Source organism: Pongo abelii, chromosome 2 (assembly GCF_028885655.2).
Source record: "Pongo abelii isolate AG06213 chromosome 2, NHGRI_mPonAbe1-v2.0_pri, whole genome shotgun sequence".
In the NCBI taxonomy this organism is placed as follows: domain Eukaryota; kingdom Metazoa; phylum Chordata; class Mammalia; order Primates; family Hominidae; genus Pongo; species Pongo abelii.
The window spans coordinates 208,845,277-208,863,081 of NC_085928.1; the positions used below are offsets into that span (position 1 = coordinate 208,845,277).

At 45.9% G+C, this 17,805-nt stretch overlaps 1 protein-coding gene across 10 annotated transcripts in view; it reads right to left on the reverse strand.

Annotated features, from left to right (window-relative positions):
* RUBCN (rubicon autophagy regulator) overlaps nt 1–17,805 on the reverse strand; it is a 74,559-nt gene that overhangs the window by 56,068 nt on the left and 686 nt on the right. For 9 of the 10 annotated variants that reach the window (XM_054551091.2, XM_054551088.2, XM_054551086.2 and 6 more), the window contains exon 1: nt 5,672–5,931. The exons of the other annotated variant lie outside the window; for it this stretch is intronic. Coding sequence is in view for 8 of the 9 variants with exons in the window: in XM_054551088.2 (XP_054407063.2) it covers nt 5,672–5,736 (65 nt within the window). In the remaining variant the exon portion in view is untranslated. Of the gene's footprint in view, nt 1–5,671; nt 5,932–17,805 lie in introns of those variants that run through there. 10 annotated transcript variants of the gene reach the window in all.

Sequence of the window (17,805 nt, forward strand, 5' to 3'; positions counted from 1 at the left end):
TCACGCCATTCTCCTGCCTCAGCCTCCCGAGCAGCTAGGACTACAGACTGTTTTTTGAGACAGTCTCGATCTGTTGCGCAGGGTGGAGTGCAGTGGCACCACCTGGGCTCACTGCAACCTCCGCCTCCCGGGTTCAAGCAATTCTCCTGCCTCAGCCTCCTGAGTAGCTGGGATTACAGGCGTGCATAACCACATTTGGCTAATTTTTTGTATTTTTAGTAGAGACAGCGTTTTGCCATATTGACCAGGCTGGTCTCGAGCTCCTGACCTCAGGTGACCCACCCACCTCCGCCTCCCAAAGTGCTGGGATGACAGGCATGAGCCACCAAGTCCAGGAACCACTGAACATCCCCGAGTAAAATATTATAGTAGCTTTGTTCTGAAAAATTAAACTAATAGCAAGGTGAGGCTATCTGGAATTGGGACTAAATTCGGGTTGGAAGATTAGTTAAGAAGCTACTGAGGTAATCCCCAAGAGATTATATGGGTCTACAGTGAATAAACTGTTCATATCTGCCCAGAATTTGTTCCTTTATTTTGGTAACAGAACCCTGATTTTCCGCTGAGGAACCACCTCTCTCCACTTACTCTGGTCCATGAGGTTCCAAGATCTCACCCTCCCTTAGGATCCAGGGTTGGGCACATAACTTAGGCCTGACTAAGCAGAATAGCCCATACCCTGACCACAAGAACAGAAACATAACTCAAGTCAGTCCAAAAAGAGTCAGCCCCGGGATTTTTGCTTTTGCTAGAGCTGCTGGGACTGCATCTTTCTTGTTGCTGGTATTGCTAAGCTTGGAGTTGCTACGGTAACCTGTAGAAGCATCTACCTGAGAATGAAAACAACACATCAGGAAGCAGAGCCCAGAGACAGAGACAAATTCTTAATGTGAACACCCATATTTGGGCATTTCTGAAGCAACAGTACACCCTAGATTTTTTAGTACTATAAGCCATTATATTTGGAAATGGAGAGAAAAAGAAGGCTTCAAAAGAAAAATTAGGAACAGAATTTTAGACCCTGGTGACTGCTCAGATATGGGAAACGGAGAAGAGCGAAATGTCGAATGTCACTCTGACACTCTGGCTTGTTGAGTGAGTGCAAAATGCTATTAACAGAGATGAGAGGAGTGGCAGGTTTTGGTCAGTGGAATAAGCTTAGTTTGGAGATGCTAAAACGGATCTTACTCCTTGAATTCTGACTGTATCTGGATCACGGTGCCAGGAGCACTGAGCAGTGCATGTACCTGAGTTGCAAGCTCAGCAGTAGACTGCATGGCCAAGGTGGTCTAGGGAGACAGAGCAATGCCAGAAAGACCATTCCTTTAGCAGTTTACCAGTCTAGTAGTTTGGTTTTTTTGAGACGGAGTCTCGCTCTGTTGCCCAGGCTGGAGTGCAGTGGCACAATCTCGGCTCACTGCAAGCTCCGCCTCCCGGGTTCACGCCATTCTCCTGCCTCAGCTTCCCCAGTAGCTGGGACTACAGGCGCCCGCCACCATGCCCGGCTAATTTTTTGTATTTTAGTAGAGACGGGGTTTCACCGTGTTAGCCAGGATGGTCTCGATCTCCTGACCTCGTGATCCACCCGCCTCGGCCTCCCAAAGTGTTGGGGTTACAGGCGTTGAGCCACCGCGCCCAGCGTAGTGTAGTAGTTTCACCAGGCAACCTCAAAATAACTGGCATTTAGGAAACGGAGGGAAAGTGAAGTATCATCTCTAAGCTCCACAGCATCTTGCTGGAGTGATAGCTAGACGGAAAACAATAGGGAAGCCCATCACATAAGCACATTCCTGGGGTAAGTGGGAAGCTAAGCCAACACTCGGTCCCAATGTGTTCAACTCGGATGAAGGAGCCACTGGAAAGAGGAAGAACAAGTGATACCCTTGCAAACAGTCACTTGTGGGGGAGACACTCGCCTTATTTCAAAAAGACTAGCAGGGGATGGATTCGACATTTTTTCTACTTCCTACGTATCAGGCTCTCAGGAGCTTTATGCACATTGTTTTATTGAATCCTCAAAACTTCTCAGGCAGGAAAGCATTATTCTTCCTACTCAGGCAGGTTAAGTAACTTGATCAAGTTAAGCCAAATTAATTGAACTAGGATTCAAATGCAGGTCTGACATTAAAGCTTATTCACATTTCATTATATCAACTACTTAAGGAAAATATACTGAAAAGTTTCATCCTTCATTTTTAAAATGACACTACTGGCTGGGCACAGTGGCTCATGCTTGTAATCCCAGTGCTCTGGGAGGCCAAGGCGGCAAGATCCCTTGAGGCCAGGAGTTTGAGACTAGCCTAGGCAACGTGGTGAGACTCTGTCACTACAAAAAATCTGAAAAAATAAAAAATTAGCTGGGAGTGGTGGCACACACCTGTAGTCCTAGCTACTGAGGAGGCTGAAGTGGGAAGATCACCTGAGCCCAGGAGTTTGAGGCTGCAGTGAGCTATGATTGCACTATTGTACTCCAGCCTGAGTGACACAGTGAGACCCTATCTTTAAAATACATAAATAAATAAATAAAAATGATGCTATCTCATCAAGAAGACTGTTTCTGAACCGGGTATTTCATTGGCCATAGAAAGGTTATGTTTGCAGTAACTCAGTCACAAAGCCTCAATTAATAGGCATAAGGAATGTATTTACCAGTTGTGTATCTGGAGCTAAGGAGGCCATCAGTACCATGAAGCCTCATTAAACGACGCATTCTGAATTAACCCAGCCACCAACACAGTATGCCTATAACAATGACGTGAGTGACTTTGTGAGGATAACCCCACTACTACAATTAAGTTTTGATTAAAGTTTTTTGGTTAAGAGGCAATCATAAAAAGAATAAAAGACAGGAAAAGATTCTGCAAAGGAGCTATCCTACTGGTCTGAATGACAGGCACAGAATGCTGTGAAATTGATTCACTATCTTTTGTCACTTCCTTCGTCACTATTAGCATAGTGAGAGGCAGCATCGAGTAAGTATTAAAAGTACAGACTCGGGCCAGGCGCCGTGGCTCACGCTTGTAATCCCAGCACTTTGGAAGGCCGAGGCTGGTAGATCATCTGAGGTCAGGAGTTTGAGACCAGCCTGGCCAACATGGCGAAACCCCGTCTCTACTAAAAATACAAAAAATTAGCTGGGCGTGGTGGTGGTCACCTGTAATCCCAGCTACTTGGGAAGCTGAGGCAGGAGAATTGCTTGAACCCGGGAGGCGGAGGTTGTAGTGAACCAAGACGGTGCCACTGCACTCCAGCCTTGGCGACAGAGCAAGACTCTATCTCAAAAAAAAAAAAAAAAAAAGTACAGTCTCTTGGGCCGTTGCTCATGCCTGTAACCTCAGCACTTTGAGAGGCCAAGGCTGGAGAATATCTTGAGCCCAGGAGTTTGAGACCAGCCTAGGCAACATAGTGAGACCCTGTCTCTAAAAAAAGGAAAAAAAAAAAAAGCGCAGACTCTGGTGCCGAACTGCCTGGGTTTGAATCCAGTTCTGCCAGGGATTCGCTGTACAACCTTGGCAAGTTACTTACCCTGTCCATTTCTCAGCTTTCTCATCTGTGACACAGTGATAACAGTAGTACCGACCACATACAATAGTTATAGGGATTAAAGAAGTTAACACAGTATTCATATCTTAATACCTTAAAACAATACCTGGCATGTGGTATTGTTACATACATGTGGTAATGTGCGTTTGTTACATACATTAAAAAAATAACTAACCCAGCCTCCCTCACATGAAGTGGTAGAGGGAAATCAAAATAACCCTAAAACTTGTTTAGAATTTACATGGGACCTTTCACACGAAGCACGTCACAGACATCTGCAGGAAGAAAAAATAGACAAATAGGCAAAGCAGAAACTGAAACATGGAAAAGGGAAGTAAGATGTTCAGTTTCACTTGGCACAAATCATTCTCAGATCTCAGGCAGGAGCCCCAAAGTCTTGTCAGTCCAGGTTTTGTTCAACAGGCCACTTTGCACATAAAAGTAGAGTCACCCTTAAAAATACCAAGTCTTCACCCAGGAACATCTCATAAATCTTCCCTTGTTGATATTTTCTCAGAGGTAAATATTCTGCTTCTAGTTTTTGGATCCCAGCTGCTCCTGAGACCATCATTATATCTGCAACTGTTTCTAAATGTCAAGTGAGGTCAGGCTTGGTGGCTCACACCTGTAATTCCAGCACTTTGGGAGGCCGACGTGGGGTGGAGAATCGCTTGAGCCTGGGCAATATGGTGAGACCCTGTCTCTACAAAAAAGTTTTTAAAATTAGCCAGATGTGGTAGCTGGCACCTATATCCCCAGCTACTTGGGAAGCTGAGATAGTATAATCGCTTGAGCCCAAGAGTTGGAGGCTGCAGTGAGCCGTGTTCACGGCACTGCGCTCCAGTCTGGGGGACAGGGTGAGACTCTGTCTCAAAAAATAAAATAAAAATAAAATAATAAATGTCAAGTATGACTCCCTTAAGCCACATTCCTGCTCTCACCTGTCAGCATTCCAGCCTCTTTAAAAGATTAAGACCAGAGTTATTAATGAAGCAAACCCTAAATATGGAAGGCATCTCTACAGACTCCGATTCATCATTTAGTCAAAGTAGTTCGGGGTTTTTTCGGCTTTTTGTTTTTTGAAGACAGGGTCTTCCTCTGTCGCCCAGGCTGGAGTGTAGTGGTGCGATCTCGGCTCAATGCAGCCTCGACCTATTGGACTCAAGTGATCCTCTCGCCTCAGCCTCCCGAGTAGCTGGCACCACAGGTGAGCACCACCACGCCGAGCTAATTTTTGTATTTTTGTAGAGACGGGGATCTCCCTAGGTTACCTAGGCTGGTCTCAAACTCCTGGACTCAAGCGACCCGCCTCGGCCTCCCCTAAGGTGCTGGAATTACAGGTGTGAGGCACCGCACCCGGTCCAAAGTAGTTTTTATATTTTAAATCCCCCAATTTCTAAAAGATATGAGCTTTCTGACATGGTTCCACATAAATAAATGTGAACTTGCTTCGTTTGCATTGTGAGGAAGAAGTGACAGGTTTGAAGACGAAAAGGAAATGACACAGAGGTCCTGCCACTCTCTGACAGGGATTCGGCAATGACAAAGTGCAGAGTTTCTGGTCTCATTAGCAGCCCCCGCCCCCACCGCACTGCCATGACACTCGCTCACTTTCTCCCCAGGCTCTCCTCGCCTTCATCCCCACGCTCATCTCTGCCTAAGCTTCTTCCGAGGCCACTCATAACGCTTCACCTCTGCTCCCAGGAATTCTCACATCCTCTTCGCGTTGGCCCCACTTGCTGTCACGGCAAGTTTCAGTCAGGGTGGTGCCCTGCCCCTATCTATAGACTCTGGCCTATAAAACCTCACTGCACCCCTCTGGCCTCTTCGCCCAGTCTCTCAGCAGCCACCTCCTCTCCAGCAGTCTTGGATCTGAGCTTCACCCTCCTCTGCTGCCCTTGCCCTCCGCAAATCCCACCCACCCTCCTCACCCTAAGCCCGTTCCTTCGTCCCATCCCCGCCCCGCCCGTCCCTCCTCTGCGAAATGCTTCCCAAACAAGTCCTCCGCAGCCGTCGTCCTCAAGACTCGTCGCGCCCGGCCCTTCTCTCCGTGACCCCGCGCCCTCCCAAGCCTCCCGGGGCTCCGGCGCCTGTCGCTGCCCCGACTCCGCGGCGGCTCCCAGCCCACCTGCTCTCCTCAGGCAGGAGCTCCTCGCCGCCTCCGAGCTCCATTCCCGCGCCCTCCGGCCGCATCCGGGGCGGCGAGGCCGCCTCTTCCCCAAGAGAGGCGTCCCTGCCGCTTCGCCCTTCAGGGCTCCCGGGGCCCCCTGGGGCCGGAGGACGCACCTGCGGCCGGTGGGCTCCGGGTGATGCGCTACACCCGGGCGGCGGCAGCGGCAGCGACTGCCGCCTGGGCTGCGGCTTCTATCCCGGCCACCCCCACTTCCGGCTCCGGGGACTACAGCTCCCGGCAAGCCCTCCGAGGCTAGGCCGCTCCCGCAGGCCGCGCCTTCCAATCCCAGGCCGCGCTCGCTGGCCGCGCCCTCCAATCCCAGGCCGCGCTCGCAGACCGCGCTCCTCCAATCCCAGGCCGCTCCCGCAGGCCGCGCCCTCCAACCCCAGGCCGCTCCCGCAGGCCGCGCCCTCCAATCCCAGGCCGCTCCCGCAGGCCTCGCCCTCCAATCCCAGGCCGCTCCCGCAGGCCGCGCCCTCCAATCCCAGGCCGCTCCCGCAGGCCGCGCCCTCCAATCCCAGGCCGCGCTCGTGGATTACTATGCACCCGGTGGTTGGCTGGGCCGGCTTGCAAGCGGCTGGGGACAGTGGTCTCAGGGATCTGTGCCGGGACGGACCCTTACTCACCCCCATGACATTACATGCTGGGGACCGAACTCACTCCGAGATGTAGACTAGGCAGTAACGCTAATCTAATCCCGTTACGATTAACCCCACTCAGCCCGCCGTGGCTTAGTGTCCGCTGGTGGTGTTTGGAGACCTCGAGCATTTAAATGAAGCGCTCACAAACAAGAGCACAGGTTGCTTTGGGGTCATAAAAGAGCAGGAGAGAAAGGCTTCTGGGGGCTCTCGGAAGATGGATGTCAACGCAGAGTTTTGAAGGCTGAGTACGGGTTAGCCAGGAGAAAGAAGAGAAGGTGGAGAGAGCAACACGGCAGATACAAGCAAGGAAGTGCTGGCTTGGGAACTGCAAGTGTGGGCATTCTGGTGCGGGGAAACCAGATCATGAAATGCCATTTTAAGGAGTTTGGATTTTATCCTGAAAACAATCAGCAAATCAAGCATATGCAAATCAAGAAGTGATTTGATCGAATCTGATGAGAAAGCCACTTTTGACAATGTGGACAGGAGATGGGGCAGATATAATACTATATTGAGGTAACGGTGGAAGGCTAGATAGAGGAGACTGGTCATCCTTATGGGGGATAACCAAGTAATGCTAAGAAGTGAAGCCAACCAGTTGAAAGAAACAACATGTGGGCCTAGGGTTGCCAGATACTCTGGTTTCTCTTTTTTCTTTTTCAAAGACGGGGGTCTCTCTCTGTCGCCCAGGCTGGGGTGCAGTGGCGCAATCATAGCTCCCTGCAGCCTGGAACTCCTGGGCTCAAGCAGTCCTTCTTCAGCCTCCTGAATAGCTGGAACTACAGGTGCGAGCCACCACACCTAGCTATGATATTTTGATTTTTTAAAAGAAGCTAGGATCTGCGTTTTTAAGCACAACTTCCAAATTTTTAAACGTTGACAACAAATTTTTTAAACTTTCAACTTTGCACAGGCCAAACACAGGTTGTCTGTAGGCTAAAGGTGGCCCTTGAGTTGCTAGTTTGCAAACCCAGGCTTAAACTACAGCAGCGGTTGAAGAGAACAAGGAGGCTCAGATTAGAGCAATGTGAAGGCAACAGAATCAGCACTACTCTATAAAGGACTGACTGTGGCAAGTGAGGGAGAAAGAGGGATCAAGAATAACTCCGTGAAAAACTAATGACTCTATTAAAATAATATATGGCTTTTAGGTATTTTCAAACGAGAAAAGTGTTTTGGCAATTAAAAATGAAATGAAAGAGCCTCTTAAAGCAATTTATGATTTCATTTAGGTTAAAAAATACTCGCTTTCAAACTTTCTCATTTTCCTACTAAACGATTATACTTCTTTAAGAAAGGGGCATTATTACTCATTGGGATTTCTCTATCTTCTGTGACTTTCTTCTCTTTTGGAGACGCAGTCTTGCTCTGTCACCCAGGCTGGGGTGCAGTGGCGCTACCACAGCTCACTGCAGCTTCAACCTCCTCAAGCGGATCCTCTCACCTCAGCTTCCCAAGTAGCTGGGACCACAGGAGTGCCACTATGCCCAGCTAATTTTTTTTTTTTACATTTTTGGTAGAGACAGGGTCTCACTATGTTGCCTAAGCTGGTCTCAAATTCCTGGGCTCAAGCAGTCCTCCTGCCTCAGTCACCCAAAAAGTATTGGGATTACAGGCATGAGGCACCATACCTGGCCTTACTTCTAGTTCTATAAATGTATGAACTTTATTTTTTGGCATACAGTATAATCCCAAATTAACACCATATTATTTATTTATTTATTTTTGAGACAGAGTTTCGCTCTTGTTGCCTAGACTGGAGTGCAATGGTGTGATCAGGTTCAAGTGATTCTCCTGCCTCAGCCTCCTGAGCAGCTGGGATTACAGGCATCCGCCACCACGCCTGGCTAATTTTGTATTTTTTAGTAGGGACAGGGTTTCTCCATGTTGGTCAGGCCGGTCTTGAACTCCCGACCTCAGGTGATCCGCCGGCTTCGGCCTCCCAAAGTGCTGGGATTACAGGCATACTAAAAAATACAAAAAAATTAGCCGGGCGTGGTCGCAGACGCCTGTAATCCCAGCTACTCAGGAGGCTGAGGCAGGAGAATGGCTTGAACCCAGGAGGCAGGGCTTGCAGTGAGCCGAGATCGTGCTACTGCACTCCAGCCTGGGCGATAAGAGCAAGACTTCGTCTGAAAAAAGGAAAAAAAAAAAAAAAGGCCGGGCGTGGTGGCTCATGCCTGTAATCCCAGCACTTTGGGAGGCCAAGGCGGGCAGATCACGAGGTCAGGAGATGGAGACTATCCTGGCTGACACGGTGAAACCCCGTCTCTACTAAAAATACAACAAAAAATTAGTCGGGCGCTGTGGCGGGCGCCTCTAGTCCCAGCTACTCGGGAGGCTGAGGCAGGAGAATGGCATGAACCCGGGAGGCGGAGCTTGCAGTGAGCCGAGATAACGCCACTGTACTCCAGCCTGGGTGACAGAACGAGACTCCGTCTCAAAAAAAAAAGGCAATCAGCTCTATCAGGAAATCCTAGGGGCCAGAAGCGGTGGCTCACGCCTGTAATCTCAACACTGGGAGGCCCAGGCAGGCGGGTCACTTGACACCAGGAGTTCGAAACCAGCCTGGCCAACATAGTGAAATCCTGTCTCTACTAAAAATACAAAGAAAAAATAGCCGGGTGTAGTGGCACACGCCTGTAATCCCAGCTACTTGGGTGGCTGAGGCATGAGAATCGTTTGAACCCGTGAGGTAGAGGTTGCAGTGAGCTGAGATTGTACCACTGCACTCCACCCTGGGTGACAGAGTGAGACTGTTTCCAGGGGAAAAAAAGGAAATCCTAAAACTAAAATTGTAGCAAAAAGGCTGGAAAACAGGCTTTTTCTCATATGTCCAAGCTCAAGTTACATGTACTGGATTTTCTTTAAAGCCATTAATAAACATGACAATAATCTGCACTAGCCATGCATTCACCTATCCCATCCCTCTACTTTCCCTCATAATCCTGAACCCCTTCCTTTTTTTTTTTTTTCTTTTGAGATGGAGTCTCGCTCTGTCACTCAGGCTGGATCATGGGTCCACTGAAAATACAAAATACTAAAAATTAGCTGGGCATGGTGGCAGACGCCTGTAATCCCAGCTACTCGGGAGGCTGAGGCAGGAGAATCTCTTTAACCTGGGAGGCGGAGGTTGCAGTGAGCTGAGAGATCATGCCATTGCACTCCATCCTGGGCAACAAGGCAACACTCCGTCTCAAAAAAAAAAAAAAAAAGAAAGAAAAGAAAAAGAAAAAAAGAAATTTTTTAGTATAATTGGCAAAATTTGAACATGAACCATAATTGGATAATAGTACTGCATCAATGTTAAATTTTCTAAACTTGGTAATTTTAGCATGGTTATGTTAAGGAATATCCCTAGAAATATATTCTCTTTTTTTTTTTTTTGAGACAGTCTTGCTGTGTTGCCCAGGCTGGAGTGCAGTGGCACAATCTCAGCTCATTGCAACCTGTGCCTCCTGGGTTCAAGCAATTCTCCTGCCTCAGCCTCCCGAGTAGCTGGGATTACAGGTGCATGCCACCACGCCCAGTTAGTTTTTATATTTTTAGTAGAGACGGGGTTTCATCATGTTGGCCAGGCTGGTCTCGAACTCCTGACCTCAAGTGACCTGCCCATCTCAGCCTCCCAAAGTGCTGGGATTACACATGTGAGCCACTGCACACAGCCCTTAGAAATAGATTCTAAAGAGTCATAATTTCTGCAACTTCCTCTCAAATTGTCTAACAGCAACTAATAACATCTATCTCTATACAGAGAGAAAGCAAATGTGGCAAAACATTAATAATTGGTGAAGTAGAGGATATATGGGTATTCATTGCGCTATTTTTGCAACTTTTCTCTAGATTTACAAGTTTAAAAAATAGTCAAGGTTCTGCTTTCATGGAGACCTAAAAAAACAATGATCTTAGTATGGTTTTGTTTTCTTATGACTGTATCCTGCTAAATATAACAAAAATTTTAGTGTTTCACATGGAAATTTTTAATCTCGTAATGATTAACTTTAAAGATAGTTTAAAATTAATTTATGTTTTCCCCATAGGTAGCATTTCTAAAAGTCTTTTAAGCCAATTTTGCCAAATGACCAATTCACTGACTTTACCAAATTTACTGATTTACCAAATTCTTTTTCTGTTAGGCATATATAAAGCTTATAGTAGTTCATCTGATGAGATGACTTTAAAAGCTTTTGAAGAATTTTGCCAAGTTTTAATTACTTAGCTTTTATTCTGTCTTTACAGCAACATTTCCATCCCCTCTAAGCATTTAGTAGTGGTTCATTTATTCAATTATATAGGAACCAGCCAGGCGAGGTGGCTCACACCTGTAATCCCAGCACCTTGGGAGGCCGAGGTGGGAGGATCACTTGAGGTCAGGAGTTCAAGACCAGCCTGGCTAACATGGTGAAATCCTGTCTCTACTAAAAATTAGCCAGGCGTGGTTGTGGGTGCCTGTAATCCCAGCTACCTGGGAGGCTGAGGCAGGAGAATCCCTTGAAGCCAGGAGGCAGACGTTGCAGTGAGCTGAGATCGCACCACTGCACTCCAGAGATTGCACCACTGCAACAGAGCAAGACTCCGTCTCAAAAAAAAAAAAAAAAAAAACCCCCAAAATACTATATAGGAACACTTTGCCAGCCATGAACAATGGATAAAAATGTGTGCTTTTTCTTTTTTTTTGAGACAGAGTCTCGCTCTGTCACCCAGGCTGGAGTGCAGTGGCGCGATCTCGGCTCACTGCAACCTCTGCCTCCCTGGTTCAAGCTATTCTCCTGCCTCAGCCTCCCGAGTACCTGGGACTACAGGCGCCTGCCACCACGCCCAGCTAATTTTTTGTATTTTTAGTAGAGATGGAGTTTCACCGTGTTAGCCAGGATGGTTTCGATCTCCTGACCTCGTGATCTGCCCGCCTCTGCCTCCCAAAGAAAATGTGCAATTTTTAATGTTAAAATGAAAATTTTAAAAATCTTATTTCTAAGCTGAGTGCAGTGGCTCACGCCTGTAATTGCAGCACTTTAGGAGGCCGAGGTGGGCGGATCACTTGAGGTCAGAAGTTCGAGGCCAGCCTGGCCAGCATGGTGAAACCCCATCTCTACTAAAAATACAAAAATCAGCTGGGCGTGGTGGTGGACGCCTGTAATCCCAGCCACTCGGGAGGCCGAGGCAGGAGAATCACCTGAATCTGGGAAGCGGAGGTTTCAGTGAGCCGAGATCCCGCCACTGCACTCCAGCCTGGGTGACAAAGTGAGACTGCCTCAAAAAAAAAAAAAATCTTATTTCTAGACTGAGCAAATCCTTAACATAGTTGACGAATGTTCATTTTGTCCCTGCCCCAGCTTCCTGCAACTCTAGCTGAGTAAAGCTGCACAGAAGGGACCCTCCACTGCATGAAGAGGGCCAGAGCTTGAGTGGCTGCTATGTGCAAGACGCTGTGCTTTAGTTAGTCTCCCCCAGCCTGGGCTCCTCATCCCAGAGCAGGGAACCTGAGGGGCAAAGAGAGAAGAAGCCTGGGAGAAGAAGGAATGCCTGAAGACCCATGACCCAAGAATCCTGGCTCCCTGAGCCTTCCTGGACTACTAATCTATCCAGTACAAATTGAGGATATCTTTGAAAAACAAACAGTTTTATGTAAATGGGGGGAATTTTGCACTTTATGTAAATTTGCTTAGCTTTGGAAAATGCCACAGCTGGTCATTCAGTGAGTCAATCTAGAATCCCTGGTGGTCAAGACTCCTGCCTTCCCCAGGGAGGGCAAGGCCTAATAAGCTGAGAGGTCCCACCCCTGAGTCCAGGAAGAATTCCCCTTCAAGTTCCCTTGTCCACCCAGAGCAGGTTCCCTACTCACACAGAACTGGTGCTCAGGGACTTAGTGGCCAGTAGTGCTCCTTTAAACTTGCTAGCTGAGGTGGGCAGGCTCCTCCGGAGCTCTTGAGTTTCTTAAGGGCAGCAGCTATGCCTGCAACCCTGTCTGTCATGTTCTCTGCGGTATCCCCAGCATCTAGCACAGTGTCTTGAGTTTCTTAAGGGCAGCAGCTATGCCTGCAACCCTATCTGTCATGTTCTCTGCAGTATCCCCAGCGTCTAGCACAGTGTCTTGCACATAGTAGGACCTCGAACTCTGTTGAATGAATGAATAAATGAACAAACAAATTTTGAGATTAAAAGGCAGAAGACTAGAACAGGAAAAATTTACAACAAAGGAAAAGGGCAACACAAAAGAGGGACAGAAAGCTACAGCAAAGTGGCAAAGAAAAGCTACTGCAGCAGAAGACAGTAGCAGACCGGTTGAATTGAAAAAATTGAACAGAAAAGAGAAGAAAAACTGTAGTGTATATATAAGTAGTTTAAGGGAGCTACGAATTAGCTATTGTGTATTAATAACTAATATTGGCCAGGCATGGTGGCTCACGCCTGTAATCCCAAAACTTTGGGAGGCCAAGGCGGGTGGATCACGAGGTCAGGAGTTCAAGACCAGCCTGACCAACATGGCGAAACCCCGTCTCTACTAAAAATACAAAAATTAGCCAGGCGTGGTGGCGGGCGCCTGTAATCCCAGCTACTTGGGAGGCTGAGGCAGGAGAATTGCTTGAACCTGGGAGGCAGAGGTTGCAGTGAGTCCAGATTGCGCCACTGGACTCCAGCCTGGGTGACAGAGTGAGACTCTAAAAAATAAATAAATAAAAAATAACTAATATTAGCTAATAATTAGTTATTATACCTAATACATATTATCTATATATCATATAATATAAATTATACCATACTTCTTTAATATACCGGTATAATACATATTACATCAATATGATTTCTAGATATCCTCTTTTGAAAAGCAAATGAGTTAACACAAGAAACAGACAAATAAATTACAAGAAAAGGAAATTACATGCCAGTGTCACTCATGAAAAGACAAAATTCTTGGCAAAATATTAGCAGGTCAAATCGAACAACATGTAAAAAGGATAATACACCATGACCAAGTAGGTTTATCCCAAAAATGCAATATTTGGAACATCAACATTCAAAAACAAAATCAACATTCAAAATTTGATAGCCAATGTAATTTGCCATATTAATAAATTTTGCAAGAAAAACCTTTTGATAATCTCTAGATACAGAAAAAGCATCAGATAAAACTCAGCATTTATTCATGATTAACTCTCAGCAAATCAGGAGTAGAAGGGAACTTCCTCAATCTAATAAAAGGCATTTTTAAAAATCAGCATCATACTTAATGTTGAAAGACTGAACACTTTCCCTCTGGGGTTGGGAACAAGGCAAAGATGTTCACTTTCACTACTCCAATTAAACATGATACTAGAGTCCCTAGTCAGTGCAATAAGGCAAGAAAAAGAAAAGGCATACAAGTAAAAAACAATTATGCTATGTGAAATAATCCAGTTAAAAAGTACATACTGTATGATTCCATTTATTAAAAATATTAGAAAATGCAAATTAATCTACAGCAACAGAAAACAGATCAGTAGTTGCGTAGATAGTAGGTGGGGGGTAAGGATTACAAAGGTGAGCAAGAAAACTTTAGAAAATAATGAATATATAATAATATTTATTCAGATTATCGTAGTGTTTTCACAGGTATATATCCTGTACACCTGTATAAACTGCATACTTTCAGTGTGTGTCTTTTATTATCAAATATATCTCAAAACTAACAAAAGGGGGATTTAGGCTGGGCGCGGTGGCTTCACGCCTGTAATCCCAGCACTTTGGGAGGCCGAGGTGGGCAGATCACGAGGTCAAGAGATCGAGACCATCCTGGCCAACATGGTGAAACCCCATCTCTATTAAAAATATAAAATTTAGTCAGGCGTGGTGGCACGCACCTGTAGTCCCAGCTACTCGGGAGGCTGAGGCAGGAGAATTGCTTGAATCCAGGAGGCGGAGGTTGCAGTGAGCCGAGATCACGCCATTGCACTCCAGCCTGGGCGACAGAGAGAGACGCCATCTCAAAAAAAAAAGAAAGAAAAGAAAAGGGGGATTTAAAAGGCAAATCAAGCCAGGTGCAGTGGCTCACACCTGTAATCCCAGCACTTTGGGAGGCTGAGGCGGGTGGATCACCTGAGGTCGGGAGTTCGAGACCAGCCTGACCAACATGGTGAAACACTCTCTCTACTAAAAATACAAAATTAGCTCAGCATGGTGGCGCATGCCTGAAATCCCAGCTACTTGGGAGGCTAAGGCAGGAGTATTTCTTGAATCCGGGAGGCAGAGGTTGCGGTGAGGTGAGATCGTGCCACTGCAGTCCAGCCTGGGCAACAAGAGCGAAACTCCATCTCAAAAAAAAAAAAGGCAAATCAAACCGATAAAAAGGTAAGGGGTGAAGTGTGTAAGAGTTTACTACCTTTGAAGAAACGTAGATTTCTGTGTACATTATGAAAAAGGAGCCAGAAAGTGTTAACAGAAAACTATGAGGTTGAGCTGGGCGCGGTGGCTCACGCCTGTAATGCCAGCACTTTGGGAGTCTGAGTCGGGTGGATCACCTGAGGTTAGGAGTTCGAGACCAGCCTGGCCAACATAGTGAAACGCTGTCTCTACTAAAAATACAAAAATTAGCTGGGCGTGGTGCCATGCACCTGTAATCTCAGCTATAGGGGAGGTTGAGGAAAAGAACTGCTTAAACCTGGGAGGCGGAGGTTGCAGTGAGATCGTGCCACTGCACTCCAGCCTGGGCAACAGAGTAAGACTCTGTCTCAAAAAAGGAAAGAAAGAAAGAAAAGTATGAGGTTGAGAAGGTTGCCAGATTTAGCAAATAAAATAAAAGACTCCCAGTTAAACCTGAATTTCAGTTAAACAAATGTCAAACTTCAATAATGAGATTCAGAAAATATTACTAAGTATAAAGTTTACTGCAGCACAAAGCTTGAGGATAGCTATCCAGAAACATGATTCCAAAGGAATGGGGTCAGTGCTCCAAAGTGAGGAGGCCAAGATTTCACTTATATAGGCAGAAACAGTTATAACAGTTTGATTAGTATAACTTGCTACATTCCAAGGAAGATTCCTTTAATATTCTGTGAGGAGGTGTAATGTTCTCAGGGGTCTTATCTCTGGCATGCCTCAATCATTCCAGATCACTTACAGGAAAAAGCAGAAGTTACAACTGCATGCTGCTTGACTCATGCCATATAGCCATGTCCCTCTCAAAGCTCAGAATAATTTAAAGTTTCAACAGCTTTAAGTTTGAATTATTTTATTTCACACAATGAAATGATTCTCTGTTGTAAATATATCCTAAATATTACACGAAACTTACTGTAGTTAAAAAAAAAATCACTGTTTATCTGAAATCTGGGTCATATTTGTACTAAACAATTGTCCGTTGTTTATCTGAAATTCAAATTTAGCTGGCCCTGCATTTTATCTGGCAATCCTGGAGGTTGTTTTATCTACATTGGGTGAAACGAAGTCTTTTAAAAGGGCAACTGCTTGGATCCCATGTTTATTTTGACTTAGGCGAAGCTGCGGAACTGCTGTACACCAGACAAAGGCTGAATGCCCACGTCCAGCCCAGGGCCTTGTTCACAGCAGGTGCCGAGATATTCCTTGCTCTTCAAGCTGTGTGAAGATAGGGTGTGCATCCGTCTTGCTCACTTTTTTTTATTTTAATCCCCAGGGCCTATTACAGTGCCTGACGCTCAATGAATATATGATTAAATGAATAGCTACCTCTCCTGCCCCAGAAAATTGCAGGGTTGACCTTTTAACCCTGGCCCTTGTGGTTGGCTGGTGGACTTCTTGGACAGGACCCAGTTCCAATTTCTTGGCTTGTCTTCCTCTTTATTTTTACTGTGTGTGTCTCGGGTTGCTATTTTGTTCTGTTTTGTGTATGAAAAGACCTACCATTACCCAAAATGCTTCACTCTTGCTTTCTTGCCTTTCCCTCTGGAATCTGGGGATGGCTCCTAGGCCCCAAGACTCTCAGCCCTCGGGGATACCTGAAAGTCTGAAACACAACAGCTAGGACTGTTTAATGAAATACTGCAGCATGGCCTTTTGCACTATAGAGACTGGGGATAAGGCTTTGGTTTGGGGGAGAAGATCAGGATAAAAGAGAATCTTTTTTTTTTTTAAGACAGGGTCTCACTGTGTCGCCCAGGCTGGTCTCGTACTCCTGGGCTCAAGTGATCCACCGGCCTCGGCCTCCCAAAGTGCTGGGATTACAAGCGTGAGCCACCGCGCCAGGCCGAGAATCTTTATTATATTAGTGGTAGGGAGGATTTTATACATTTGGGATTTTTATCTGTCCTATAAATACCTGAAGTACAAAATGCCTCCAAACTCTAATTGCATTAATTTTCTTCCATAAAATTAAGAACTTAACCTGAGGATTCTCTCTGTAGTTTACTCTCACAAATGAGCAGAGATGGTACAAGTTATTTCTAGTGAGAGAAGGTGAACGTGTAGAAAAATGACTTGTGCTTAGAGGATTTTAAATATACTTTTCATACTCACTATTATTACTCCTTTTTCTGGTTTTGAAGATGGGTATGAGGTCCAGAGACTCTCCCAAAATCATACAGTGAATAACTAAAGTCAGTGAAAAAGTTGTCATTCAATAAAACTCAGGTCTGGGCCCACAACCCAGTTTCTGTAGTCGTTGTTTTTTTTTTTTTTTTTTTTTTTTTGAGATAGAGTCTTGCTGTGTCACCCAGGCTGGAGTGCAATGGCACGATCTCAGCTCACTGCAATCTCCGCCTCCTGGGTTCAAGCGATTCTCCTGCCTCAGCCTCCCGAGTAGCTGGGATTACAGGTGCCCGCCATCATGCCCGGCTAATTTTTTTATTTTTTAGTAGAGACGGGGTTTCACCATGTTGGTCAGGCTGGTCTCAAACTCCTGACCTCTGGTGATCCGCCCGCTTCGGCCTCCCAAAGTGCTGGGATGACAGGCGTGAGCCAGTTTCTCTAGTTTTTAGCAGTCCAGTCAAGTGAAGGGGTTCAGGGTGAGAGAGTAGTAAAATCAAGCACATTATGCTAAGGACATACATGATATTCTCCTTGACATGCCAAATATTGTTCTTGAGTTTCCGAGTCCCAACTTTCCTCCACTATTAAAGTTTCTTGTGCCCCTTGATAGGTGTGTGGTTCAGTCTTTCTATATTGTTATGTCTTTGTCATGAGAAAAAAAAGAGACATCTTAACCTTTGAGAATAAGAAGTTATTTAGAATATTCCCAAAAGCCTAACAAAAATCATACATTTCCCCAAGATAAGACTACTAGCTTACAAAAAAGTCATGGTTCTTTGATTTCAGCTGGAAACATAATCTGTGTGAAGACTCCTGGTTTTATCCATGCTGCATATAAAGGAAACGTTCACATTTACTTTTATTGTTAAGGTGACCGCAAAATTGTCACTGCAAGCTTTGCTTTAAATTCAGGCATGGAAAGGGGAGCTGGAACAGCTGGCTTTAATTTTTAAGTGTGACATGCATAAG